Source organism: Pteronotus mesoamericanus, unplaced genomic scaffold (assembly GCF_021234165.1).
Source record: "Pteronotus mesoamericanus isolate MK-2021 breed Mesoamerican mustached bat unplaced genomic scaffold, CSHL_Meso_final contig_74, whole genome shotgun sequence".
In the NCBI taxonomy this organism is placed as follows: Eukaryota; Metazoa; Chordata; class Mammalia; order Chiroptera; family Mormoopidae; genus Pteronotus; species Pteronotus mesoamericanus.
The window spans coordinates 37,911,761-37,937,940 of record NW_026555247.1 but is presented as its reverse complement, the minus strand read 5'-3'; the positions used below and the strand labels follow the sequence as shown (position 1 = coordinate 37,937,940).

The following is a 26,180-nucleotide window of genomic DNA, read 5'->3' as shown; positions in this document are numbered from 1 at the left end:
AATGGGAGACAGGGGTAAGGTTTAAACTGGTCCTATTCAATGTTTGAACCTACATATCGCTGGAGACTACATATAACTGTAAATGTAGCCAAAACATTGTTCGCGCGGTTGCCCACATCAGCAAGCGATGTGTAGGATCAAGAAGAACGTGGAATCAGATGTGAGTGACACAGACCCAAACTAGTGACGCACAGAGCCACCCTGTGATCTCTCCAGGGTGCTCTCCCACCTGGCATGGGACATCTATGTCAGAGACCCTGGAAGGGGGAAGTAGCATGTTTGGTACAGTCTTTCCCAAATGATAAAAGTGGGTGGGCTTTTTTGCCTGATGAACTTTAGGCTTTCAAAAGCTAAACACTGTAACTAAGGCAGGTGTTGGCAACCTCTTCCTACAAGGACTAGTCAATAATTAGGCTTTGCAGGCCACACCACTGAATTCTGACACATGCAAATGAACTCCTGCGGCCTTGTCCCAATCACATCGTCTTTACAGGTGCTAGAAGTTGAATTCTGTGTAACTTTCACCTATCACTCAACGTTGGTCTTTACATTTTTTTCAGTCATTTAAAAATGGAAAACCATCATAGCTCTTCAGCTATTACAAAAACAGGCAAGGAGTTACTTGCTCAGCTCTGGTTTAAGCAGCACAAAACAGGAGGCTTACCCTCCTAGACCACAGGCTTACCTCTCCCTCCCGCCCCTTCGCTACAAGAAAATGAATGGGCCACTATAAACAGCACACTTTGTATCTGTCAGGTCATATCACCTGTTGCTGCTTCTTTCTCATACAAGTTTTTTCTGCCATTTCTTATTAAAATCTTTGAGTGTTCCAATAATTCCTTACCTAATAATAAAACTTGTTTTACTGGGAGCTAACTATGAGCAGGGAGTTTTGCATGCATCTTTAACATGGATTTAAAAAGAAGCAAGGTTGGTGTTATTAATTGTTAAAGAGCAGAGCGTTCCAGGGAAAGTCCAAAACTGTACGCGTACCTGGAGGCGGAAAGACTCTGTGAACCCAAGGCCATGTCCATCCCCCGCACACTCCCTCTCTGCCCGAACAAGTCCTTCAGTCTCTAAGAACAATTAGGGCCTCACGTGACTGCACGGCATTACCACTGGTAAGTACCTGCCTACCTCACCAACCTCAGTGTTGCAATACATTATGTATAAATTTAAAGCACCTGAAACAGTGACTGACACAGAGTGATCACTGTGCAAACATTCACTGTGTTACTATTACACTATTGTTAGTGCCATTCGTTCCCGGCAGGGGTGCCCAACCTGCGGCCCGCAGGCTGCACACAGCCCTGGACGGCTCTGCATGCGGCCCGACGTGAAACTGTAAATTCACTCAAAATATTATGAGGTTGTGTGTGTGTGTGTGTGTGTGTGTGTGATTATGTGTCACAATGTATTTAATGTGTGGCCCTAGGCAACTCGTCTTCCTCCAGTGTGGCCCAGAGATGCCAGAAGTTTGGATGCCCCTAGAGTATGAGCATATCGAAAGGAAAGACTGTGTCCTTTCCTCCTAACTTCCCCATGTCTCTGGAAAAGTCAGTTTATAATATTTCTCTCTTGAATTAAAAAAATAATTGCCACAAACAATGGGGTCTCAATAGTTCCTACTGTCATGTTTAGCTTTTTCAATCATACAACCTCAGATAAAATATAATTTGAATTCATTTAATAAATCATCACACTGCATTTTTTCCCTCCATGTGGCTTGACTTTTGGTCTATAGCCAAACATGCTGTCATTGAGCTCAATGACTTGCTTTTAGATCTTGCACTTTGGATCAATGCTGCTGTTGGTGTTTCAAGAATTCATCCAAGTTAAATCCTGGAAATTCTTCATTCCGTCCTTCCAGCCACAGCATGCTCTCGCCAGTGTTGGTGTGCACACATGTATGTGCACATGTGTGTATGCAAATATACATGAGCATGTCTAATTATTTAGTGTCATGTGTTTAATGTTGATTTTGTACAAAATAACTGTGGCCGTTTGTCATCTGTAATAGCATTTTTTTTCCTCTGGAGATTTCACGTGTCTTTTGAATCAAAGCATTTTATGTTGCTCTCAACATCCTCCCAAATGATCGAATCTTTGAGCAAATGAAAATGGGGGAGAGGTTAGATCTAAACATGGAAATTTCGGCGAACCCCGGGCCCTTGATGCTCCTAACCGTTTCCTTCCAGGCCATGCCCTGTCTTCGCTAACGGAGATTCCAGGATCCATCAACTCTCTCTGCAGTTATTAATATATGCAATTTCTCTTATTTATTTCAATGTGAGTTTTATGTATTTGCTTTATGGATCAGTTTTTAAACCCTGTTAAAATACATTCATCGTGGAAGAATTAAACAATTTGCCATCTTTCAATCTTTCTCTGCCCTAAGCTTAAAATTTTCTGTGTTATCAAGCAATGTCTAACACATCCGTCCCCTGTGTTATGGACACGCTGTATGCGTGTTCTCAATTGTCCCTTTACTTTTATTTGCCATGCACATACTTATGACTTCCAAACCTAAGTTTGTCCTCTAGAGCTCTCTGAGCTGCAAGCGTTTATTCATGGTCTCCTAGACATGTCTCCCTGGTATCACAGTACCTCAGGGGGAACGTATCCCACACCGCACTCTTCTCGTCCACACTTCCATCATGAAGGAATGACACGGTTATTCACCTGGTTGCTCATTCGAGAAACTTCCATTTTGTCCTTACATTCTCTCTCCAACTCTCCTTACACAAGCACTCAATTCTCTTTCAGCTATTCCTTAAATGTGTCTTTCTAGGAGTCCTTCCTATTGAATTTAAGCAATAACACACCATGGAGAAGGACAGATGTAACAAAAATTATACATTATCTGTGACTTGCACTAAGCCAAAAACTAAAATTCATGATGGATCCATTGGAAAATGTCTTTGACATAACACATATTCTGACAACATTGCTCCAATAAACTGTCGAAATCAAGAAAGCAAATATTCCTAAGCAAGCCAGGTTCGTCTCTTTGATGAAATCTATCATATGTTGACATTTACATTACTATCAACTTGCTTCAAAGAGTGATTTCTTATTTTCCTTTTAAGGCTCTACATCTGTATCTAATCTTTACTATTCAAACACAAGTAAGTTCTAAGCTTTAATACACAGATGACAGCATATCTGTATGCACATAAGTGCGTAATGATTAAACTGATCTACTTGTTAGGATCTACTTGTATATTACAAAGGAACAATAGGTTGAATAAATTGGAAAGCATTATCTGAAATTCAGAAGTTCACCAAATGAGAGTTTCTATTAATCTTATCACATCCAGCCTTTAAAACTAAAATAATGCAAAACTTATGCCTTTTGGGTCAAATAAGAGAAATACCTTTGTTCCATTTTGAGAAATGTGCATCCACAGCAACAGGACTAATTGAATAAAACCTCTGAATGAAAAACATAACGAGAAGAAGAAAAATCAGTGGGAAATGTTGTTGGCTTCATGTCCCTCCACCACACATGAGCAGCATTCTATGAAACACTGAAATGCATACTTGACTCTGGGATTTGCCCCTCATTACCACAAGCAGTAGAGAAGGACACTTTTCAATAACTAGATAAGAAACCTCAGAGCTCAAAACGTGTCCTGTAGAGTTGAAGGTTGACAGGACATCGCGTATTCTAACCTCTCCTGCCCGACTGTGAATGAGTCTGGCCGCGTTATCCATACCTGCACAACAATGCTGCATTATCTGATGGCTTCACTTCATTTAACCTGTGTAAGGGTGTGGCAAGGGGAAATTATGAAGATAGAACAGCATACCTGGCCTGAAGAAGCTTTAAAAAATATAAGCCACCAGACAAGCCACCCACAAACCCAGGATGGATGTGTACTGAAGCTTTAAAGGAAATGCATTTTGAAAATGCTCATTTATTATTTTTTTTACTGTACTGTAACTCTATGGTGATGTATTTTATAGAAGCAAAATTCCATACCCTGTAATTTAATCCCAACGGAGGTCTTATATTGAAAATTGAGGTACGTTAACGGAAGGACTGCCACATCTCAAAGGAAAAATAAAAGACTAAAGTTCCTGAATTGAAAACTATGAGACAGAAAAGTAAACAGAAAGAATTCTAGGTGAGAAGAAAGAGTGTTCATGCACATAGGATAGCACTCCTGTTTACATTGTGTGTTTTCTGAAGCCCTTTGTAGCTGGTTATAAATGCTATTGTCAAATCATTCATAAATGGCCACAGAAATAGCTTGTACATTGTTTTAATGTTCTTAAACTGTAGTTTTGTCATCATTTTAAACTCTACGTTTATTCTTAATGTATGAAAAACAAAATTAAATTATTTAAAAAATTGCTCTATGAAAATACCTACAGCTGTTTTTACCCTGTGGATTCTGCATATTTAGTCATGTGAATAAATATTTTCTATATAAGATATTGGAATGATAACATAACTAAAGGTAATATTTCACAATTCTGTACTTATTTTTGTCTTTTTAAAAAATATATATTACAACGACACCAGTGTGATGTCTGTGGAGGGAAGGGGGTGTTGGTGGAGGAGGAAGAAGAGGGTTTTAAGCAGGATAAATGGTAACGAAAAAATACAATAAAAATAAACCATATAAAAATAAATGAAAAGACTGCTTTTTTATGTTCATCTCTCCTTATTCCTAAGTTCACCCTATGCCAAGAATGGCATATATACATGTTTCAAAATACGGTAATAGTTGCCTCAAACTGGAATAAATCTCAATATAACCATGATGGTGCACTGTTTATGAATAAGCAATGGACTCAGGTTTTATTATGTTGTAGAATAGAGGAAAAATAAGTGTGGATGATTATCAAGCAAGATTCACAGGTACAAAATAACCCAATTCCAACAGAAACGACTTTATCTACGTGGACACTGGAACTCTATTATCCAAATGTGAAGTGCTATTTAGAGACATTCAGAATCATCAGAACATTTGTCAACAAAACCTTGCCCACATCCCCGCAGTGTGTGGTTGTAAATGTTGTCCTGTAGTCAGGAAAGACTAGAAAACCCACCACCAAATAGTTCATTTTTGCCAGTTGCCCATAGCATTGTACTGTGTATCTCAGGCAAAAGGTAAAATATTCCAGGAACAGTACAAGAAAGCCTCATTTGTATTCTTTCAAAATTTGTTGGTTTTGGTCAGAATGCCCTGGGGACTCAAATTCAGAATACAGACAGGGTGCTGAGTTTATGAAATTTGTACTTTTTTTTGTTTTTAATTGCAGACTCTGCTTGCTGTAGGATGTCTCTGAAAATGTTGTTCCTGCGATGACATGTCTTATCTGGGATGAAATTTTACCTCAATTTCCCTGAAATCTTGAGAAATAGAACTCAATAAAAATCAAAATCCTATTCTTGAGGGCCACAAGCAGCTGTAATTCTGACAGACTCAGAACATCTTAGGGACAGACGCTGTTCATTCTGAGAAGACCACTCCAAAGAGACTTTAGGTTAAAAAATATAAGCAAAGATACTTCTGAAATAGAGATTAAAGATACTGTTGGCTTCATGATGAAAACGCACTTGGACCTGGGGGTAAAGGCTGCTTCTGTGAGGCCAGTAGGCTACATGGTTTTTAGGTGCAGGATTTCAGGATTGGAGGGATGGCTATTCCATCCACAACTAGTGGGTTGAGGCTCTGTGGCTGGACCAACGGTCTACTGTTCTCATGAGCTAATGCGAAGCTACCCATTTTTAACTTACTTTTGTAGCTCTCACTATTGAAAGCTCTCATTAACTCTAGTAATTCTTCAACAAGTACTTTTAGAACTTCTAAGTTATATAACTCCATTAGTGATTATTTTACTGTTTCCTTTCATTTGCTCTTATGACTCTCTTTTATTTCATAAGGGATATTCTATTCAAACTGGTTAAAACAAGAAATAAAATGGTGTGGCGTTTTGAAAACATTTTTTTTTGAAAGCATGGATTTAAGAATTGAGAAGCTAGAAGCAGGTCACGAGCTCAGCAGCTATTAAATAATAGTTTTGGAGTGAAGTAATGACATCCAACCTTAGCATCATGCCAAAGAGAACAGGAAGAAGTACAACCAAGAGTCATCATTGGTCAAGAAGGGGCAAGACTAGAAACTAGAAATAATCCCAGGGCTTTAAATGTAAAAAGAAAAGCTATGCTATTTGACTAAAACCAGAAAAATAATGTAAATACATACTGATAGTCATTAAGTACAGTCCTCTGAAAAGAACTGAAATGCTTGAAATGAATTAGAATTATCACAGAGTACGCCAGTAATAAGAGATCAAAAGAAACTAGAAAATGTAATTTTCTATTCCATAGTATATTTTATTAAAGCTGTACCTAAAATACCTATTAATAATAATTACTTATGATCCCTGCTTATTTGCAAATCATGGTACCTCTATGTGCCTATTTTCTAAGTGTGGCCTGCAAAGGAGGCACAAAGGCGAGAAGGAGCCCCTCCACCGATGTGGCCTTGTCTGACACGAACATCCCCTTCCCCATTACACTCCCAACTCCCTGAACTTAACATGTTATCTCACATGGCAAATCTGCGCAAGTGGACCTGGGAGAACGTCTCCCTTTCCTTGTCTGCATGGGGAAGAGTGTTATACGTTCACTATTCAACCCCTCCCTCGGGCCATGTTCAAATTTTTGGGACATGAGGTGGGACTGGCAGCTGAGTGGCAGATGGGGTCTGATCTCTCCTAGACACTTGTGCAGAGCCTTGGACATTCAGCCCAATCCTTGTGGCTGCAGTTAAGTCTTTGGAAGAGCCCTGGTGTCTGTGGAACTGAGACAAGGCCCTTGCCTTTGTATGAGACCAGGCTCCCATCACTGAAGGGAAATACACACAGAACACTCTCTTCCTTGAACAGGGAGAACAATGTTTACCCGCCATTCTACTTCCCTCGTTTACCTGTTTGGTTTAAAGAAGGAAGAATAGGAGAGCTTCTCAAGACTTAGAAGATGAGAGAGAGCGGGTACGGGGCAGAGCACAAGAGGCTCTCGGAGAAAGTGGGAATGGTTGAAGTGCTAGAAGCAAATTCATCTTGACTCAGTGTCTAAACAAATATGAATGAAACTGGGGCATGGTGGGATGTGTACTGGTGAATACCAGCTGAAATAGTGCTAGGGACCCAAGAGTTCTTTGATATCCCTGTGAGAAATACAGAAATATAAGCCTGCCTTAAGGTTTTTAAAGAGAACAAGCACTAGAGTGATACAAGACCTTACATTTTTGACAAATTGGTAAAATAATTCTTGAAAATAAGAAAATTATAGATCAATATTTTCCACCTTAAAACAAGATGAATCTATAATGCCATAGACAACTTTTTCCAGTAAAAACACTCAGTAATCACTAAGCTTAAATTCAGAGAAAAGTAAGTACTTTATCACTTCCACTATTTTTAACCAACTATTACAGGAACCTCTTATTTATGTTTGATTAAATAATGCTAAGAATTCTGAGTTAATTGGGTAGGCACTGGAATATATTAGCAGACCATGCAACATTATAATTTTTAAAAATGAGTTTGGGGTGGAGTTTTGGAAATAAAAATTAGGCCGATGTATACCAGATAATCACTCCAATATGTATTAGTTACTCAGGATTGTATGAAAATGAGAGGAAGAAATTGTGAAACAATAGTGGCTAACACCAAAGATTTTTATCGTGAAGAAAACGCTGAGATATTATCTTTATATTGTAAATACCATAGGTTTGTTTAAATTTTACGTTTTCAAATCGCAAGGTTGCAATTAAATTGTCTTAATACATATGCATTGTATTTTAAAGAATTCATAACCATTAAAATTTGCAGAACTTCATTGCCTAGGCTCATGTTATCGGTTACTGTAGACTATTTTGCTTTTTGAATCTAATGGTTCTATATGGTAAATATATCCTTTACATGAACATAAGACTTAAACATCAGATTGTCCATATTAACAAAGTGGAACACATTTAAGCAACCATGTAAAAGTAATAAACTATTACTTATCTCTTAGTCTAAATTATTGTTCTTATAACAGAGTGGTCACCAGACTCAAAATGTTACATACTGAATAACATCAAGTTGGAACCCAACTCCCAGGCTTTTGAGGGATTTCTTTAGAAGTCCTGTATTTAAAATCTAAATGTGATTGCTTTTCATTCTTGATGTCTAGATGATTGACTCAGTTCTACACAGTATAGTATTTCAGAATGAAAAGTAGTTTTATTCATTGTTAATTTTTATTGTTATTAATGGCACAGCAGTAAAATTGTAAAATTTTCCACCACCATGTTTCTCAAGGTTCTCCTATGCCATGAATGTGCTTAATTATTCCAAAAGAATCATTGACATTGTGTAAGAAAATAGGCAAAGGAGGAGAACCAACAAAAATTAGACAGCTTTCATATATTAGAAGCCACTAGACAAAATAAAATTTTAGTTGCCAAGAAGTTAAATTGGAAGTTAACACAATTTTAATCTTTCATTGAGCATAAGAAATTATGAAAATACTTTGCTAAATTCTCATATAATGATTGATGGATAAATCTTTACCAATAGGTAAGTATTTATTCGGTGCAAAATATCACTCAGGGGGCTGTTTGTGGGTAGAAATCTCTGATATGAAAAAGTAAAAATCTATCAATGTAAATGTTTAGAGGATTTCAAATGGTTTTTAATATTAATTCATTAGAGAGAGGATATCTTTTTTAATACCCGCAAGAGCTTCTTCAAAAATACACTAAACTTGAACCCACTGATTGACACTTCTGTGACTTATTCTTGCATTTAGATAAGAGTTTCTCTCCACAATAACACTCAAAGTAAATTATAAAACCTGTTGATGGGATATATTTTGGTTTGCCTTTCAAAAATATTTTTATGAATCCAATAGCATTGTAATTGTAAAAATGACTAATGTATATTATAATGTATATTATATATTAAAACCATAGTATAGATCCAGAAACAATTATTAACATTTTTTACATATTTCATGCAAAGAAAAATTCAATATAAATTATATATATTTTATTCTACATAAATATGCAACTTCCATAAAATTTAGGGATACCACTTTTTTACATAGTGTTTTTATAATCCTTTTCCATGTTACTTAATATGCTACGAAAATGTTACCACCTCATTATTATCATGATCAAGAATCTAAAATATGGCAGTATCAGAAACTATTTAATCATTTCTTCTTTGTTGGGCATTTTATAATGTTTATCTATTTGTGCTGCACTAATACTACTTCTGTGTGATTACTGAGAAAATCAAGACAAAGCCTTTCTATTACTCAAAATAAAGACTACCAGATACCAATCATTACTTATAACATCAATCATAATTATTTGTTACCTTTATTATAAGTTATAATTAATTTTCACCTTATAGTTTTTAATGAATTTTATACTTTGAGATTAAGTGTATTTTTATCCAGTTATTTTTATAATTCTCTTATTAATACCTGTCTAAGACATAGAGACCTAAAGTTAAGGAATTGAGGATAATTTTTTTCTAATATTGAATCAAATATCTCATATTAAATATATATTTATTTGTCCAATTATTCTGTCATTACAACATGTGAAATATATGTATGTGCTCAAAACAATACTCTCACCCATATTTAAACATTCTTGAATCTGAGCAGATTGATTTCAGATGAATCTTTGAAATTTTGAGCAGCAGTGCACCTTACTGCATTCCTTTTAGTTTAGACAACAAAACAAAATATTTTACCAACATTTGGCCAGTCCTAGTTATTATCACTTTTCTACACAGATTGTCACCAATGGAGCTAAAACAGCAGCTGTCCACTGGAAATAATTGAGTAAATGTTTTGCCCATTGGACTGAAATCAAACATATGTTTTCCTATAACAACTAACATGTAACTTTCTTTTTTGATATGTGTTAATTATTGAGGAGAGTTAATTACAGAGTTATACACCTGGACTGTCAGACGGGATAAAATCCCGCTCTCTTTGGACCGGGGATTTTCGTATACAGTTCAATGTTTAGTGTTTTAAATATTTGAGGTAGTAAGTGTGTATTCTTGAATAATAATTTCTTTGGACAGTTTTTTAAAATTTAACATTTGTCAAAGATCATGTCTGTACAGAGCAGAGGGAGTAAAGAGCTCACTTTCTCCACATCTAATCAGTGGTAGATACGAATTTAAAAGGCCGTGGCAAAGAGTCTTTAGTTGGGATGACGAGGATTTTCTTTGCACTTATATGGCAGGCACAGTGATAGGCTCCACAGTTTCCCTTCCCTGTATAAATTCTTCAAGCATTTCAATTAGTATAAATTTAAGAAAACAAAAACTGGTGGTGTAGCAAGTGTCAACATTTTGGTTTCTATGTCCACGTTTATTGATATATTATTTTCTTGTATGTGGAGTGCTCATCTAGTTTGCTTGCAAAGGCTTTTCATTAATTTTAGGGTTTCATTACTGAGGCAATCAATGAAGAAGCATGGTCATCTCTCCAGGCAGGTCACTTGAGATGCTTAAAACACTTGCCAGTGTGCTTTTCTGTTTCAGAGCTACAGACAAGGGCTGGCTTTACCCAGAGAGTAGAATTGATGGAGTGTGATTACACAGCATTCAAGATTCCTCAAGATTATGACACCTAAAATTAAACACACAGCTTTCTCCCTTAAATTAAAATAACGATGGTCCCATATGGCTACATTCAGTTTGTCTAATACATTTTCCCATCAAAGTAGAACTGGCTTCTCAGTAATCTCAGTGAATGTACCCTACAGAAAATCAAAACCAATAAAATGTTACCTTCTGTATAGTAATGATTCCTTCCTGTGTATCTTTGTCAACAGAAATCTTGAAAACCCCCAATCCATCACCATCCACGATTCTGTATTCCATTTCAGCATTAGCTCCTATATCCGCGTCGGCAGCTTTGATCCGGGCCACCACCGAGGCCACTGGCAATGACTCAGGGACATTATATTGGTACGATCCTTTAAAATTCAAAACAAAAATGAGCATAATCTTTCAATCAAGCTAAACAAGAAAAAAATGTAATTCTTTAGCTATTTTGCATCATCTTTGATTAACTTTTTATTTTTTTGATAAAGAAGATGCTAAGGCAATATCAGACAAGATATTTCAGGGGGATGATGAGACAATAATCAATATGTGTTAGCAGAAACATATGGTCTGAGAGAAGGCAAGAGAAGAATCTCCATTTCTATAATATATTTCTGGTGGTGGGAAATATGCTGCTTTATATTAAAATTCAATAAAAAGTACTCATACATATAATTAATATGCAAATGACTGTAAACAATTAAATAATTAATAGAATAGAAATATTAAAAAATAAAAAGTTATAGCCAAGGCTTTGAATCAGCAAATACAAGTCTCAGTAGTTCTGAGGACTTAATGTTGGAATTTACATAAAAGTTCCTTTTACTTACAAAGCATCAGAAAAATGAACAAGGAAGTTTATGAAAAGTAACTTTGGTCTTGTTATGGCCCATAAATTTACCAAGGAAGAGAATTAATTGTGGGGGTCATATGCAGGACTGATGGTGTGCAGCAGTACCAGAGCAGAGGCCATATTATTTGAGCAGGAGAAAAGAGAAGCAAAAAAAGAGTGAATACATTTTCTTATTTCTTCTTCTCTTGTAAACATTCCTCTTCAATATCCCTCAACTCAAAAAGGAAGGGAGGAAGGGAGGGAGGGAAGGAGGGAGGGAGGGGGAAGGGAGAGGGAAGGGAAGGGTAAGGGAGAGGGAAGGGAACGGAAGGGGAACAGGGAAGGGAAGGGGACAGGGAAGGGAAGGGAAAGGAAGGGAGAGGGAAAGAAAAAGCATATGGAAAAAAGCTGAAGTACATGGACCATCCCTCTACAGTAGGAGACTCCTCAGCGCACCATGCTCCTCCACCATTTTTCTCTAACCATCCACTTTTTTGCTTCCTCCACCCTAACCCATGTCCTTCAGGTCGTCAAATGCAATGCATAGTGACTGTCTTACAGAGAAGGAGGATTTCTCTCTGAGAGGGATATGGGAAGAAAAATGAGTCTATACAAAACGATCATATTTTAGGCTGAGAATTGTTGCTGTTTGCAATTTTCTAAATTTTGTGGTTAGTGATTTTTAAAGCAATGATTATAACAGACAACGGTGTGGGGAGGACTGAATGCGGGAGGTGGGGGTGGGTAGGGTGGGGGAGAGTAACGGGGGAAAATGGGGACAACTGTAATTGGACAACAGTAAAAAAAGGAAAAAAAAGAATAAAAAAAGAAATGATTACAACATATACTTAGCACTTTTGAGTGACCTTTTTCACATACCCGGAATTGTCCTCAGTAAAACCCAAAATTCTCAAGGTTAGAATAGTAATCAAATGGTAGAGAAATCCCAACAACAACAAAAAAAAAGAAAAACCTAATGACCCATCTTTGGCTTTCTTCACTTTAATAAGTACGAGGAGATCTAGTTAATAAGCTAGAAAACTGGTGTCTTATCAAATCATGACAACTGAAACCACACACATTCTAAGTATCACTTTTTATCACCATAGGCTCAAAGAAAAGAGAAACAAGTTAAATTTATTATGAGCCCAATATAATTACATTATTGTTTGTAGTTTTTAATTCCACAATCCTCAGCTTACCCTTTAAAAGCCATCAAGAGCACAATTAAAGATAGGTTCATTTGGCTTTTTAATGAAAAACTGAAAGCTGTGAGGGTTTTGTTTTGTTTTTGCTGGGGGGTATTGAAATGACTGCTGTGTAATAGTACAAATAATATGTAAAATGAAAATAAAATATCTGAAGAAGCAGTATTTGAAATAAAACAATGATATTCGTATCTGCAGGAAAATCTTCGTTTTGGACATTATTCACTTCTAAGGTCTGTTTGTGAGGGAGCTTAGTTCCCCATTTCTATCAAACAAGCATTTTAAAGACATTGTAGTCTGGACAATTTCCTTACTTTCTTGAATGTTCTGAAGAAGTACCACATACACTTACAAAAAACCGGGCGGGGGGAGTGGGCGCGGGAGAAAGCAACTGAAAGAGAGTGAGATAAAATACTTCTTTACAATCAGGACATCTCTACAAATTTTTTTTCCTACCTTTTCTTGGTGAAGCCAAAAGCCACTCTGGTCAAAGAAGCTAAATTGAGGGCATGTGGTTTTCTGGTTCTTTAGGTTGATTCTTTTTGAAACACTGAGTGTTTGCACAAGAAAGACGTGATAGAACCATAAAGGAATGGTCAACGTGCATGAACTGGTTAAAAAGTGTGGAATAAGAAATGAAAAAGTTCAGTACTCTCCTATTTTGATTTTTCAAAATAAAATATTATTTTATACTAATCATTGCAACAACCATGTAAGTTACAGAATGTTTAAAAATAAGTCTTAGAATAAAAAGTTTATATAAAAAAACATACTGTTTAGTATTCAAATAATGTAAATAGGAAAACCATATATTTAAGAAAGAACACAAATATATGATTGCTTCTATTTATTGTCAATACTCTTCATGTTCTATATTGCTGATTTAAAATTATGTCCCTGATACAACAAAATTGTGGGAGGCTGTAGCAAGAGAATTGCTAGAGAAGAATTCGAAAAAAAAAAAAAAAAGCCCTTTTTTAAAGACAGTTTTATGGGATGACCAGGAAAGCTAGTACAGCTGTGATAGTTAATAGAATAATAGCTTACGTACTTCGAGGAAAGCGAGGGGGGTTGTCGTTGACATCCGTGAGGGTCACGGTGACCGACGTGGTTCCTGAGAGTCCTCCGTTTTGACCAACCATATCCTTTGCCTGAATAACAAGCAAATACTGGTCTTTAGCCTCTCTATCCATGTTTGGAAGGGCGGTCTTGATGACTCCTGTAAAATTTCAAATCCCAGTAAAATGCATCGTGATTCACTGAATTCACACTGGCCAAGAACACTGACATAGGTAGCAAGTCCCTCTTGAGATGTTGCCTTTTGGTGTTTTGTTTGTTTTTAATCATTTTAACGACCAAAGGGATATGATCATTACACAACATTACAAAACACAGAAAATGTTGTAATGTGGAAGAGTAGGGCTTCTCAACATTGGAGAGATTATCTTTAAGTTTTACTGAACATGGTTCAGGAAATACCAAGTTATAAATAACAAAACTAACTTCCTGGCTATAATAATGGGCAGCTGCGAGCACGAGTATCCGATAACAAACCTCTCCTTCTCTTTCCTCTTCTCCAACAACTTTATTCCCAGTGACATGAATCCCCTTCAGCTGTGGCCCCTACTATTTCTTTTTCAGCAAAATAATAGGAATGCTCTACACACAAAAAAAACCTGAGAGTTGTTTATGTCTAATAAGCAAACGCCATTTCAAACTGTGGCTATGATGCTGTGTGATCCTGTGCTGCATCCTAAGGTCTGAGGAAATCTGCTACAGGGGAGACTGACCGTGCTGATGGAAATCAACAACACTGAACATATTGGCATGCTTGGTTATTGTCTGTTGCTAATCAATTGCATTCACTATCGATAGCCCTTATTGCTGTAGGTGTATGACAAATTTGTTTCAGAATTTTTTTTATTTTAAATTAATTTTTTTTCCAAATACATCTGTCTCTGCCTTCCCCCCACCACATTCCCTTGCCCCCTCCCCACAATCCCTCCCTCAATCCTTCCCCTTTGGTTTTGTCCATGAGGCCTTGCTGTAAGTTCCTTGACTTTCCCTTCCCTTCCTTTTCCCCTGCCCACCTCTCCCTCCTTCCCTCTTGTCTCTGTTGATTTCTTTTCCTTTCAGTGTTGCTGGTCTTATTTTCCTTGTTTCAGAATTTCATGTTGCTTGATGGGAAAACTTGACTCAAAATTTACTGTTACAGTGAATTAGTTATTTTCATATTAATAACTGTATAATTTATTATGTAAGTATATTAGGCAATATCTAATTATGGGATGAAATTTAGTTTAACTATGTTATAGGTAAATATATAAAATGATATATATATCTCATATAATATACTTAGTATATGTACCTCTAGAAAATATTAATGAAAAAATGTACTTATTTAATAATGGCCTATAGACCGTAAAACTAACAACATGAAGTCATCTTAATTACTATATTATGCCATGTATAATGCACACATTTTTTACCAAATTTTTGAGGGAAAAATAAGGATGTGCATTATACATGGGTATGATTACATACCATGGGTACAATGATGGGTATAATAATTGCATGTATAATGCTCACAAAAAGTGGGTGCACATTACACGTGGAAAAATACAGTAATTAAATATAAGGGCTTCAGACTCCTGCTTAATCATTTCTTGCACTACCATCTTTCCATCAAAGACAATGCCCAACCTACGCACCTAGGGTGCTTCTGTTTATTCGTTTAGTTTGAAAAAGGTCCACTCTACTTTATTATGCAGATTCTAACTTTTAGGAAGAAGTCAGAATTTAAATCCTCCTGACTCAGACCTGAGGTAGAAGAGGTCTGGTATCATGGACTTTTCAAGGGAGAAATGGGGTTTTTTAATAGAGAATGGTTCCCCAGGAAGAAAGGTTACTTACAAACTTGGATAAAAGTGTTCAGCCTAAAAATAATTTCACAGCCACCCCAATTTTTAAAATTTAAGTTGTGTAAAGGCTGATTCTTTGATGGATACAGATAATAATAGTCTGTGTGTCTTATATTTCAGCTCTAAGTATAAGCTACAAGCCTAGGACATACTACACTAGGCCTGCCCTATACCTCACAATATTCTATAGTTCAGTAACTACTCTAAAAGTGGGGAGCAGATGAGAAAAGCTTTTCAATATTTAAGAATAACTGAAACAATGAATTATTGGTTCCTATAATTCCAAGTTAGATAATGCTCGTATTGTCTTAAGTAACCACATTTTTGTTTAGATGTGAGCACTAGGGATCAAAATACAAACACAGAAACAGACACATACACACACACACCCCCAACAATAACACCAATGTTTTGAGCATTTAAGTTATGCTTCGAGTAGACCAGGTTGTTTTTTTTTTAAATTGTGTTTGAACACTTATTCTAATACACTAATTGTGTTGGACACTGACACTACAATCACAACAACAGAGGATCACTTTAAACAAGGCCTTCACTGAATTCTTCTAGCTATTTACATGCTGATGATTCTATGAAAATGTCCTATCTGTTCCTCGATACTTCTGTTAACTCTGATATACCCCTCAGTGAGCACAGACCAAAGTAACCCTCACTGTGGCCAAGTTTAAACAATCTTCGGCTAAGAGTTCTAGAATTTACATATCTCCTTCTCTCTCTCTTCTTTTTAAAAAACATTTAATCATCCATTCTTCATTTGTAATGCATTTTTAAATAAATTGAGCACTGAATATCAACATTTTGACAGAGAAGTATGTTTCACCTAGATGACAAAATATTGAGTTTTTTAAAAATCTCCTACACATTATGTTTTAATTTCTATTCATTGTCCATTTTTCTTCCAGTTTCACTGTCTGTGAGTTTTCATCCCTGCACATTTGTTGTGATGGAGAGAGGCCCACAGCCTCTCAACTAGTCAGCCAAGAAAACACAGCAGCCTCAGCTTTCAGGGACTGGCTCAGAGGCACTGTTTTTGAAAGAAACACTGAATACTTAGTAGAGAAATCCAGCAGGCAAAGTCACTCATTTTTCACACCTGTAATTGTCTCTTTACAAGAGATCCTATAAATAACACTTTTCCAAAGCAAAAATCATGACAAGGTTTGCAAAGTAATGCAGATGGCAAAGGTAATTTCTAAATGCTTCAAATGTGAAACATATTTTTGACAAGAATGAAATAATTGGGAGAGAACTGAATTTAAATAGGGACGTGCCAAGGACGGTAGATTTATAGTTCTATGACTGTAGCTAGCTTTTGGCTCTTAAGCCTAAACTGTCTACACTGGGGAAAGAAGCCCCATATGCTGGACGGGGTTCACATTCTGCTGTGTAGTACACAGACACAGAGGCACACGGCCAGCCGTTAACACAATGGCTCTGAAGTGGTGAGGGAGAGTCACGCTAGTCGGATCCCTGCCGTTCATAAGAGTGCATGGAAGATACTAACATTTAATCTCAATAATCAATAATCGTAGCTACTCTCGAGGGAATATATCCTGTAGCTCTTTAGAAGACACTGGGCGACATTAAAATCTAATGGCTTTCTGAGTAACTTTTCATCTGACTCAGTAACCTGGAACTTTTCATTTATTTATAATCTGTGTTCACCAAAAGTATTACGCATATAAATTCATCACTGTCATTATTCAACAACTGCCTAGTTTTGAGACAAAAATAAATTTTGAGATGATTCTCTAATGGCCTGCCAGTCATTGATGACGTGTTGTTGTTGTTGTTTTTTTTTTTGCATATCCTGTTACCATGCAATTTCTTAGAATTTATGTGTATACCACACTAATGTAGGGAACCAAATGATCATTGGAGCTTTCATGTCTGCTCACTCAGGCTTTGGATTTGTCTCGGGAGTCCAGGCCATCATGTGACCTAGGTAACACGATGCTGAGGGTATTCGTTCTGTGGGTGCAACATTTATTAGGTAGGCAAGGTGGATCTCTTCCTAATAATCCGTATTTATTTCTAAATTTTCTAAGCCTTTTATTATTGGCCTTGTCTACTTTTGAGTGAAGCATAAAATAGAACCATAAAAAGATGGAGAAGAGCCGACAATAGTAAAGATGAAAGCTTCTGGAACATCAAAGAATTCCAGAGCTGGCAGCATCAAATAACCTGAAGAAGAGGGAGGGAGGTTTTCCGTAAGCCTTGCCATCAGTGAGGGACCAGCATGCCGTGAACCGTGTCCCCGAGTGGAGCACGAGGGAAGGGCGTATTTGGAAGGAGGGCGTGTAACACCCTGGGAGGGGCAACAGTAGGTTTACAGCTGTGAGTACACCACACAGAATTCATTCTGGCACCAGCAGTTATTATATTATTTTCCGTGTGGACAACTGTAAACCTACTTTTGCCCCCCTGCCCCGCCCCATATATCGCAGGCACCATGTAGTTGCTCCTCTATGTTTACCAAAGAGCTCCTACGTGACGAGTGCTATTTAATACTCAACCCATTTTGCAGGGCCGGCTTCATGGCCTTGTGACCTGGGCAGTCACACTGGTCCCAGGCTTGGTAGCTCTCTCTGTTGACAGCATCCTGAAATCCCACTAATTTTAGAACAAGAAGCCTGCATTTTCATTTTTAACCGCAGATTCGGTAGCCAATCTGCTACATGCGAAATAGACCAAGAAATGGGATCTCTTTGCTGGCAGGTTTAGAGAACAGACGAATACACTGCAGTGCTCCTCAGTCTGTCAGTAAACTGGGGGACACTGTGAAGGCCGGTGACAGGAATCTCTGCAGTCGGTCCTTTTTAACACTGCACTGTCTTGTTCCTAGTGCTCTTCTATCTACTTGTTGCAGTAAATTGTCAACATGGGTTTTTGCAGCTACTCACATTCTTGTTTCATGGGTGGAGAAATTAAGGGAGAAGGGACAGCCCCCGCCCCCCACCAGTCATTGGGCCTCTCGGCAGGGCTATGATGGACCGAGAGCTGGGCTGGGGCTTGTCGCAAGGCTAGGCTAATGCCATGGTATTACTAAGTAGTAATGGTGATTATTAATATTGCCTTTATTAATAATAATAAACACATTACCATTCTTTTTTAAAAGGTAATCAGAAATTTTAAAACTTAGAGAGATGTACCTAATAGTGGTTCCCTGGTCCATTCTTAACGTAATCTTCAGTGAGCATCTTTTCAATAATTTTTTCGTCAAAATTTTTACTTTCTTCTCAAAAACTCAGACTTGGAGATGAAGAAAATAATGTTATTTCTCATAGAGATAAGAATAATACTGACACCAAGTAAGGAAGTCTAACTCACATTTAATTTATAGCCCTTCATACCCTTTAGAACTGAAAATTTTCCATTTCTGTCAGAAAAATACATTTTGGGGAATAAAACGTGCCTTCTCCATATTATGAATTAGCAGAGAGGATAAAAATTCCCAGAACAGATTTGTACTAATGATTACAGACAGAAAAGTTCCACTGATTACAACACTAAAAATCCTAGGTAAAATTAAACTTTCTTCATCTCTTGTTATACACAATCCTTTAGAATCTGAAATTAAAATTAAGTTTGAAGTACTAATAATGTGCTCCCATGCAACAGACTATTGCCCAGGTAGTCAATCAGCAAGGCATTACCTACACGGGGTTTATGAAAAACCTATTAGCTTACAACAACGCTACGGTCACAAGCCCACCATTAACAGGAACAAAATATTTAACCCTTGGAATTAGTACAGTACGTGCTCTTTTTTTGACAGCTTATATAATGCAAGAATGTATAATTTGTCAGCAATTTGTCAGAGACTTGTCAATGTCTTTCTAGGCTGTGGAGAGTAGATATTCGAGGGAATGGGTGGGTGTTTGAATTCTAGTTCTTGGGTCGATCATTACATCAACCACCAGCCTGCCTTCTACATTCACAGGATTCACATCACAGAGAGAATACTTTCACTTTTTTCACCTTCACTAATTGCTTAATCAGAACTATTTCTTCTCTACTAGACTTTTCCAGGGGCTTCAAAACCTTACCACTACATTGGTGGAGAACATACAGTGCAGTCTCTGGAAATTATAATGAATGATGAGCTAGAATTAAACTCGCTTCTCTGTTCATGCATGAATACCACCGCCATTCTCTAGACATTTAAATTTTTGTCCCCCGCAGTGATGTGAGAATGAATTAATATTGCCATTTTTTTAAAAGACATGAAAAACAGGGTAACTGGCATTAAAATATTCATTTAGGATCATAGGTATTATCAAATATTTATAATCATAAACTTGGCTCATTGAAGAATTCTCCTCCAAGATAAAGGCAAAAGTGTTAAAACATAAGGAAGTTTTGGATTTTCACAGTGATAAAGAGAATCCATGGCACATGCCCACCCAAGTTCACACCCGCCCCCTCTTCCCGACACACAGAGCCAGAAAGTAGAGCTGATAAAATATTATCTGATAGCTGAGACACTGCTCCGAATTATACACCGACTTAATGTAAACGGCTTCAGCTTAAAAGCAAAACACACCGCCTAGCCAAACAACCACATATTCTATCTAGGCAACCTTGCAACTCAATTTTTTTTCTCTTAAAATGAAAAATTAGTCATTTAAATGAGTCTTTGATTTAGCAGATCCTCATCCTGCCTGTTATGTTTACACTAATTTGCCTGAGAACCCCAGCCTCTGGGAGGGTAAGCTGAACCCACCACTAACTCTGCTGCATGGCATGGAGATTTCTGCTTGAGAATCAGGTCTCACTGTGTGTAATTCCTCTGTGAATTAATTAAGGAATAGAAGCCAAAAATGAAACTTAAAGGTGAATAGTCAAGAGTTTCATATAGAGTCAGGAGATAGCAGTGGAAGGAGTTTTTAATACAAAATATCTTATAGGTAGGAATACTGATAAATATTTTTTTAAATATTCCTTTAAAAATGGTTTATTGTTGTTCAGTTACAGTTGTCCCCATTTTCCTCCATGGCTCTCCCCTGCCCTACCCGCCCCCAATCTCCCACATTCAATCCTCCCCCGCCACCCCGTTGTCTTTGTCCACGGGTCCTTTAAAAGGCGCTATTGTCTTTGTAAATAACTTGCTACTTATTACCACAGAACACATATGGAGAGAAGCACCATAAAAATGTTATCAGTGCCAACTACAGTGAGTAAAAAATAACTGCGAATTCTATGCCAGGATAGAAATGGTGACTTTCTAAGAAGCGTCGCATTTCAGCTTTTACCTGTCTTGGGTTCCACTGAGAAGTACGGCTGTCCTTGCAGAATGCTGTACACCACGCGGGCGCTGTTGCCATATGTAGGATCATCAGCATCTGTTGCTGTCACTTGTACCACTGAGGTCCCTGCATGCCAACCCAAAAACCGATGAATTAAAAACTTCCTAATGCCACCAAACATAGGCACTCACAAAAGGCTGGTAATTGCACATTACGTTTCTTTTTAATTTTGTGTTTTTCTTGTTTCAAAGCACATGAAAATTTGACAGCAATATGATAAATGCTAATTAAACCCTTAGAAATATTTAAGGGACATGAAAATAGATTGGCAAAAATATGAGATTGATGATGCCTTTTCGACTTGGAAATACTCAGAATGGGATGGGACTAAACTTTCTGGCATCTCATCCATCAGGGCGAGGTAACAAGTTTTTATCGAAAGCAATCTCTCCAAGCCTCAATCACTGTCCAGAAGACAGCGTGACAAATAAGAGCATCTTGACACACAAATCTCACTGCTGCAACTAAGCACAGCCAGGCAGGAACTGAAATTTCATTAATTGAATAAAGAATACTGGATTAATTAGTTGGGCACCCTATCTCTTCAGAAATAATTTTATTTATTTTTCATTTGTTTCTATTAATTAACTTAAAGCAAAAGCATGAAATGAAAATTTCAACCAAGCCCCCCAAAGGAGGAAAAGGATGACAACTTTAATAATTGCATTACTAGTTGTTTTTCTACATTTCAGATGCTAGAATGTCATATTGCTTCTTCATTTTACCACATATCCAGTTAATCCCCCATGGAAACCATTTAGTGTGCTCCATTCTTTTTATTTCTATTAGGAATGTAATACTGAAAATATTAGGTATGTGTGATTAGTTCATATATTTAAGCATGTGTTATTTTATCAATTACCTCCTATCTGACGGGAATGAGACAAGTCCTCTTTTTACTGATTCTTCTAAGAGTCAGGTTTGACTCTAATAATTTCTTGAAAATATGGCAGTTTACATCTAACAGTTTTAGATCTATCCCTACATAGATGTCCCTTCCTAAATGCCTTAAATAAGTCATTAACATCCATTTTGTAATAAATCTATTCTCATCTCCATCCCATGATTTCTTTACTACTTCCATTGTCTTTAAAATTAAGTGGAAATTACGAAGTAATAGATATGGCACCATTTTTCTTTTAAATTCTGAAGATTATTTCTGTTGTTCTATTTTTCTTGTTTTCTTTCCCTTCCTCCTTCCCTTCCTGCCTTTCTTTCCTTTGACATATGCCTCCTAGGACCAAATAGCAAATAATGTATATTTGAAAATTATTTTAAGAATTAAATTTTGATTTATTTTAAAACGTTACATTAAATGATATAGATGTTTTCTATAGTCTCTATAATGTGCCATCTCACAGATCTATTCATTCTAGTATGGGCAGTATTGATTTCTCACTTCATTACAAAAAAAAAAACCAAACTAAATAAACAAAATGGTGAACAAAATGGTGAAGTATACTTCAGGAAGTATGGCTATATATAATATATATTTTTCTGAAGTGTCCTTAATTTACTGTATACCCAGGGACATATCCTCAAATAACTTTAAATTTTCCATGCTTATCTATACTCTTCTGGCAATGAATAAGCAATCCTAAGGGTGTATATATGTTTTAAATCTTATATGGAAAAAGTAGCCTTGAATATTAAACACTGAAGGCTTGTGCTAACTAGTATATATATCATACTAGTTAGTGGTTATTATAACTACTTAGTTAGAAGTAAATACTTTGATAAACTATGACTGACTAAAAATCCATACAACCTATTTTATGTAGAACTTCACTGTTCTTAGTTCATATGTTGATGTTAGCCCAGTGATCTCAATTAGTGAGTTAAATGCTGAAGACTTTTGAAAATCATTTTCCAAAAAGTCTGAACCTGTTGGAATCAAACAAAAATCAAAAATGTCTTAACATGTGTGCATAATGATCATGCTGTGTGGTATAACATTGACACCATTGTCACCAAAGTGACAGGCCGTCCTTTAGCCTCTAAATAAGGTTCTCATTAACCCAGTTTGCATGTGAGAGTCCACGTAGGGAAGGAAGAGACGACCTCAGCAAGCGGGTGGAGAGCTCACTCAATGCCCGTGAAAATGGACTTGAATTCAATTGCCCTATCGCTCCTCACAACTTCCTTTTGGCTACACATCACTATTCTAGGGAGGGCAGTGTCTGCCTCCTCTTTTTTCTAAAACCTCCAGACTCTTGCTGCTGATGGTATCACTGCTGTTTTTGTTATTGTGGTTGAGCGACAACAGCATGAAACACTTTGAAGGTGCGGGCTCTCCAGAGGAAGTGTGAACAAGGCCCATGTGGTCAAAGACATGCTCACACAGAAGCTACCAGGGTGAAAACACGGCCAGTGCGGGTCACACTTTTCCTGAGCACAGCATCTATTCCACGGGCAGCAAGCACCAGGGTGCCCCAAACATTCTCCCCTCGCCCCTCTGACAATAACAGAAATCTCCGGTCACTGAATTCTGACTTCCCCTAAAGGGTGCACACAATACACATTTTTGCAATTCCACTTCCCAGGGCAGTAGACGTGTTGATAGACTCTTGCAATGAATGAAATGACCTTTGTTGAAAGTAAAACAAATCACACTGGGTAGAATTTTGTTAAAATACAGGTTTAATGATTATTTTAAATAAGCATCTTCCTTTGATACTAAAAACAACAGGAAATAAACACATAAAGCAACTGGTCTCTACTCTAGCCCCCTAGTGTTTTCTTGTTTTGTAACATCATCCATATTTAAACTGTATACTGGCTGAAACTATTCCAAAGGTACCACACATGAAATTTAAAACTGAGTTTACTATTATTTGATGTAAAGTATATACTAGAAGTACTTTACTTTCTATTTTTCCAGTAATTGGGCAATTTCAAAAGGCCTTGGAGCAAAACAACCCTCATCATTCCTTTATATATCTCAGACTGAGGATCACTCTCCCATTATTATAAATTCGATAAAAATTTTCATGCATTTAAGCTTCTGGAGAAAATAGAAAAAGATTAGTGGGTCCATGAGGATAGACATTTGTGGTTAAAGAATACTCGACAGCAAAGAGACCAGCAGATTCAAAGGACAGTCTGACCAGTCACTGTTGAGCTGCCTAATGCCCTGGCCACAGAGAGATGCTTAGAAGAGTTCATTATCCTGCTGTAAGCTGAGAAAAAAGGAAAGATCACCACAGGGCTGTGTCTGCAAAGATTTTCTTTTTTACTTCTTAGGCATCATTGTAATTATTACTTTTATATTTAGATTTCTTTTTTATTTATTAATTCTAGAGAGACTGAGGAAGGAGGGAGAAACATCAGTTTGTTGTTCTACTCATTTTTTTGCATTCATCGATGGACTTTTGCTTTGCATGCGCCCTGACCAAGGGTCGAACATGCACTCTTGGGAAATGGGGACAACATTTTTAAATTTTAAATTGGAAAGGAAATGTAAAAACTACGTCATTTCTTGAAGATATTGAGATAGCTGTGTAAAAGGGAGAACCCCCTAATTTTCCATAAAATAAAATAACGTGTTGAATAATAGGATCTGGATCCTGTTTCACTAACATGTCTCCAATGATGCCCTTGTCCTAACTGGCAATGGTTAGGCAAATATTAACGTGATTCTTCTTTTCAGAACATAGGATGATTTAATTTTGAATACAAGCCCCCTAAAATCAGACACTGCAGAAGCAGTGTGATCTTTACTTACCGACAGGAGACATTTCAGGAATCCCGGCAGTGTAGGGGCCGTCCAAGAATTTGGGTTCATTGTCATTGATGTCCTGGATCTTGATGACGAACTCAGACTCGGGCTCCACGGGCTTGTTGGTGAGCCTGTCCAGTGCCTGGGCTCGGAGCGTGTAGTAGGCCTGCTCCTCGCGGTCCAGCCTCTTGGTGGCATGAATGTCCCCAGTGTTCTCATCAATAATGAAAATGGAACTTGCCCCTTCGCCTGACAAGATGTATTTGATGGAACCATCTCCTTTATCAACATCAGAGTGAAGCTGGTGAAAAATTCATGTGAGATGAGATTAACTTACAAGAGAGTCAGCGATATGGAGATATGTAAAAATAATTCTTACGTCGGGCCGCAGCACACAAAATTATATTGGTCTTAGAAAGACAGGCTTGCACTTACTGTGCACAGCGGACCGGCTATTGGAAAGTGTCATCTTGCCCTGGAGAGCAAGACAATCTCATCTCTTCCTGTAAACAGTTTCATGTCTGAAGGTATTTTTTATCACTCCCACAGTTAGGAACTTGTGGTATCATTTCTGACTGGGGTCTGTCCTTGCCCATGTTAGACATTTTCCCTGAATTGAGTAGACATTCAGTAAACATGTATAATGGGTTGACTTGGTCTTATTCCAAGCAAAGGCACTTGCCATAGAACATCTCTAAACGTAGATCTACTCTGATATGTAATAGGCTTAGAATTCACTGCATTCTTTGAGGGCACCCCGTCCTCTCACCCCACACCCCTCTTCATGATGATCAATTATGGATATCTATGTCCATCGCTAAATTGGTCTCCAGATCGTGTTCTATCCCTTCAAATTTAAAGTTGAAAAAAATTACACTGCTCTCTGAAGTTGGGATTTTAAATCAATATGTGCCTGAGACTTCAACTAAAACCTTGCTGGAAATACCAAGAACTGCATTCGATTTGCATGGTTAACCCCACTACCGGCAGCAAGAGCAGCACGCCTGATTTGCATCTCATGTCTGGATCTGTCCCTCCTGTATGTCAGAACATTATGTTGAACAGAGGAACCTTAGGAAACTCAGCAATAATTACACGTTTTCCTGAACTTCATAACCTGAGAAAGCCAGGACACAATCTGTTATTTCAACCCACCCTCGTTCCCCAGAACTGCTATCATTCTGGACTTGGATTAATATGGATGCAAAAACCTCATTTACCAAATAACAAGCCTTTTTTTTTCCACTGTCCTACAGACCTCCGTTTCATTCTTTAAAAGACAAGGTGCTAAAATTATAAAATATGGGAAGTGACTGGGGAACATGCATACGTGGTGCATTTTCCTTCGGACGAGGTAGGGGCTGTGGAGGAGAGCGTTACTTCACACCATAGATTTCTGTTTAGTGCTTCTTCCATGGCACCCGAACAGCTGTGTTTATACTCTGCTTCAGAGTATTCAAATACCTGATTCATCCCTTAGTTTCTGTAGTTTTCAGTCAGGACTAAATAACACCAAAAATATGAATTTCT

At 37.3% G+C, this 26,180-nt stretch overlaps 1 protein-coding gene across 1 annotated transcript in view; it reads right to left on the bottom strand.

Moving 5' to 3' along the window:
* CDH7 (cadherin 7) overlaps positions 1-26,180 on the bottom strand; it is a 119,551-nt gene that overhangs the window by 45,741 nt on the left and 47,630 nt on the right. The window contains exons 3-6 of the mRNA XM_054583773.1: positions 24,657-24,951; positions 20,879-20,998; positions 13,736-13,903; positions 10,828-11,015 (exon numbers count right to left, since the gene is read on the bottom strand). Coding sequence (XP_054439748.1) covers positions 10,828-11,015; positions 13,736-13,903; positions 20,879-20,998; positions 24,657-24,951 — 771 coding nt within the window. The remainder of the gene's footprint in view (positions 1-10,827; positions 11,016-13,735; positions 13,904-20,878; positions 20,999-24,656; positions 24,952-26,180) is intronic.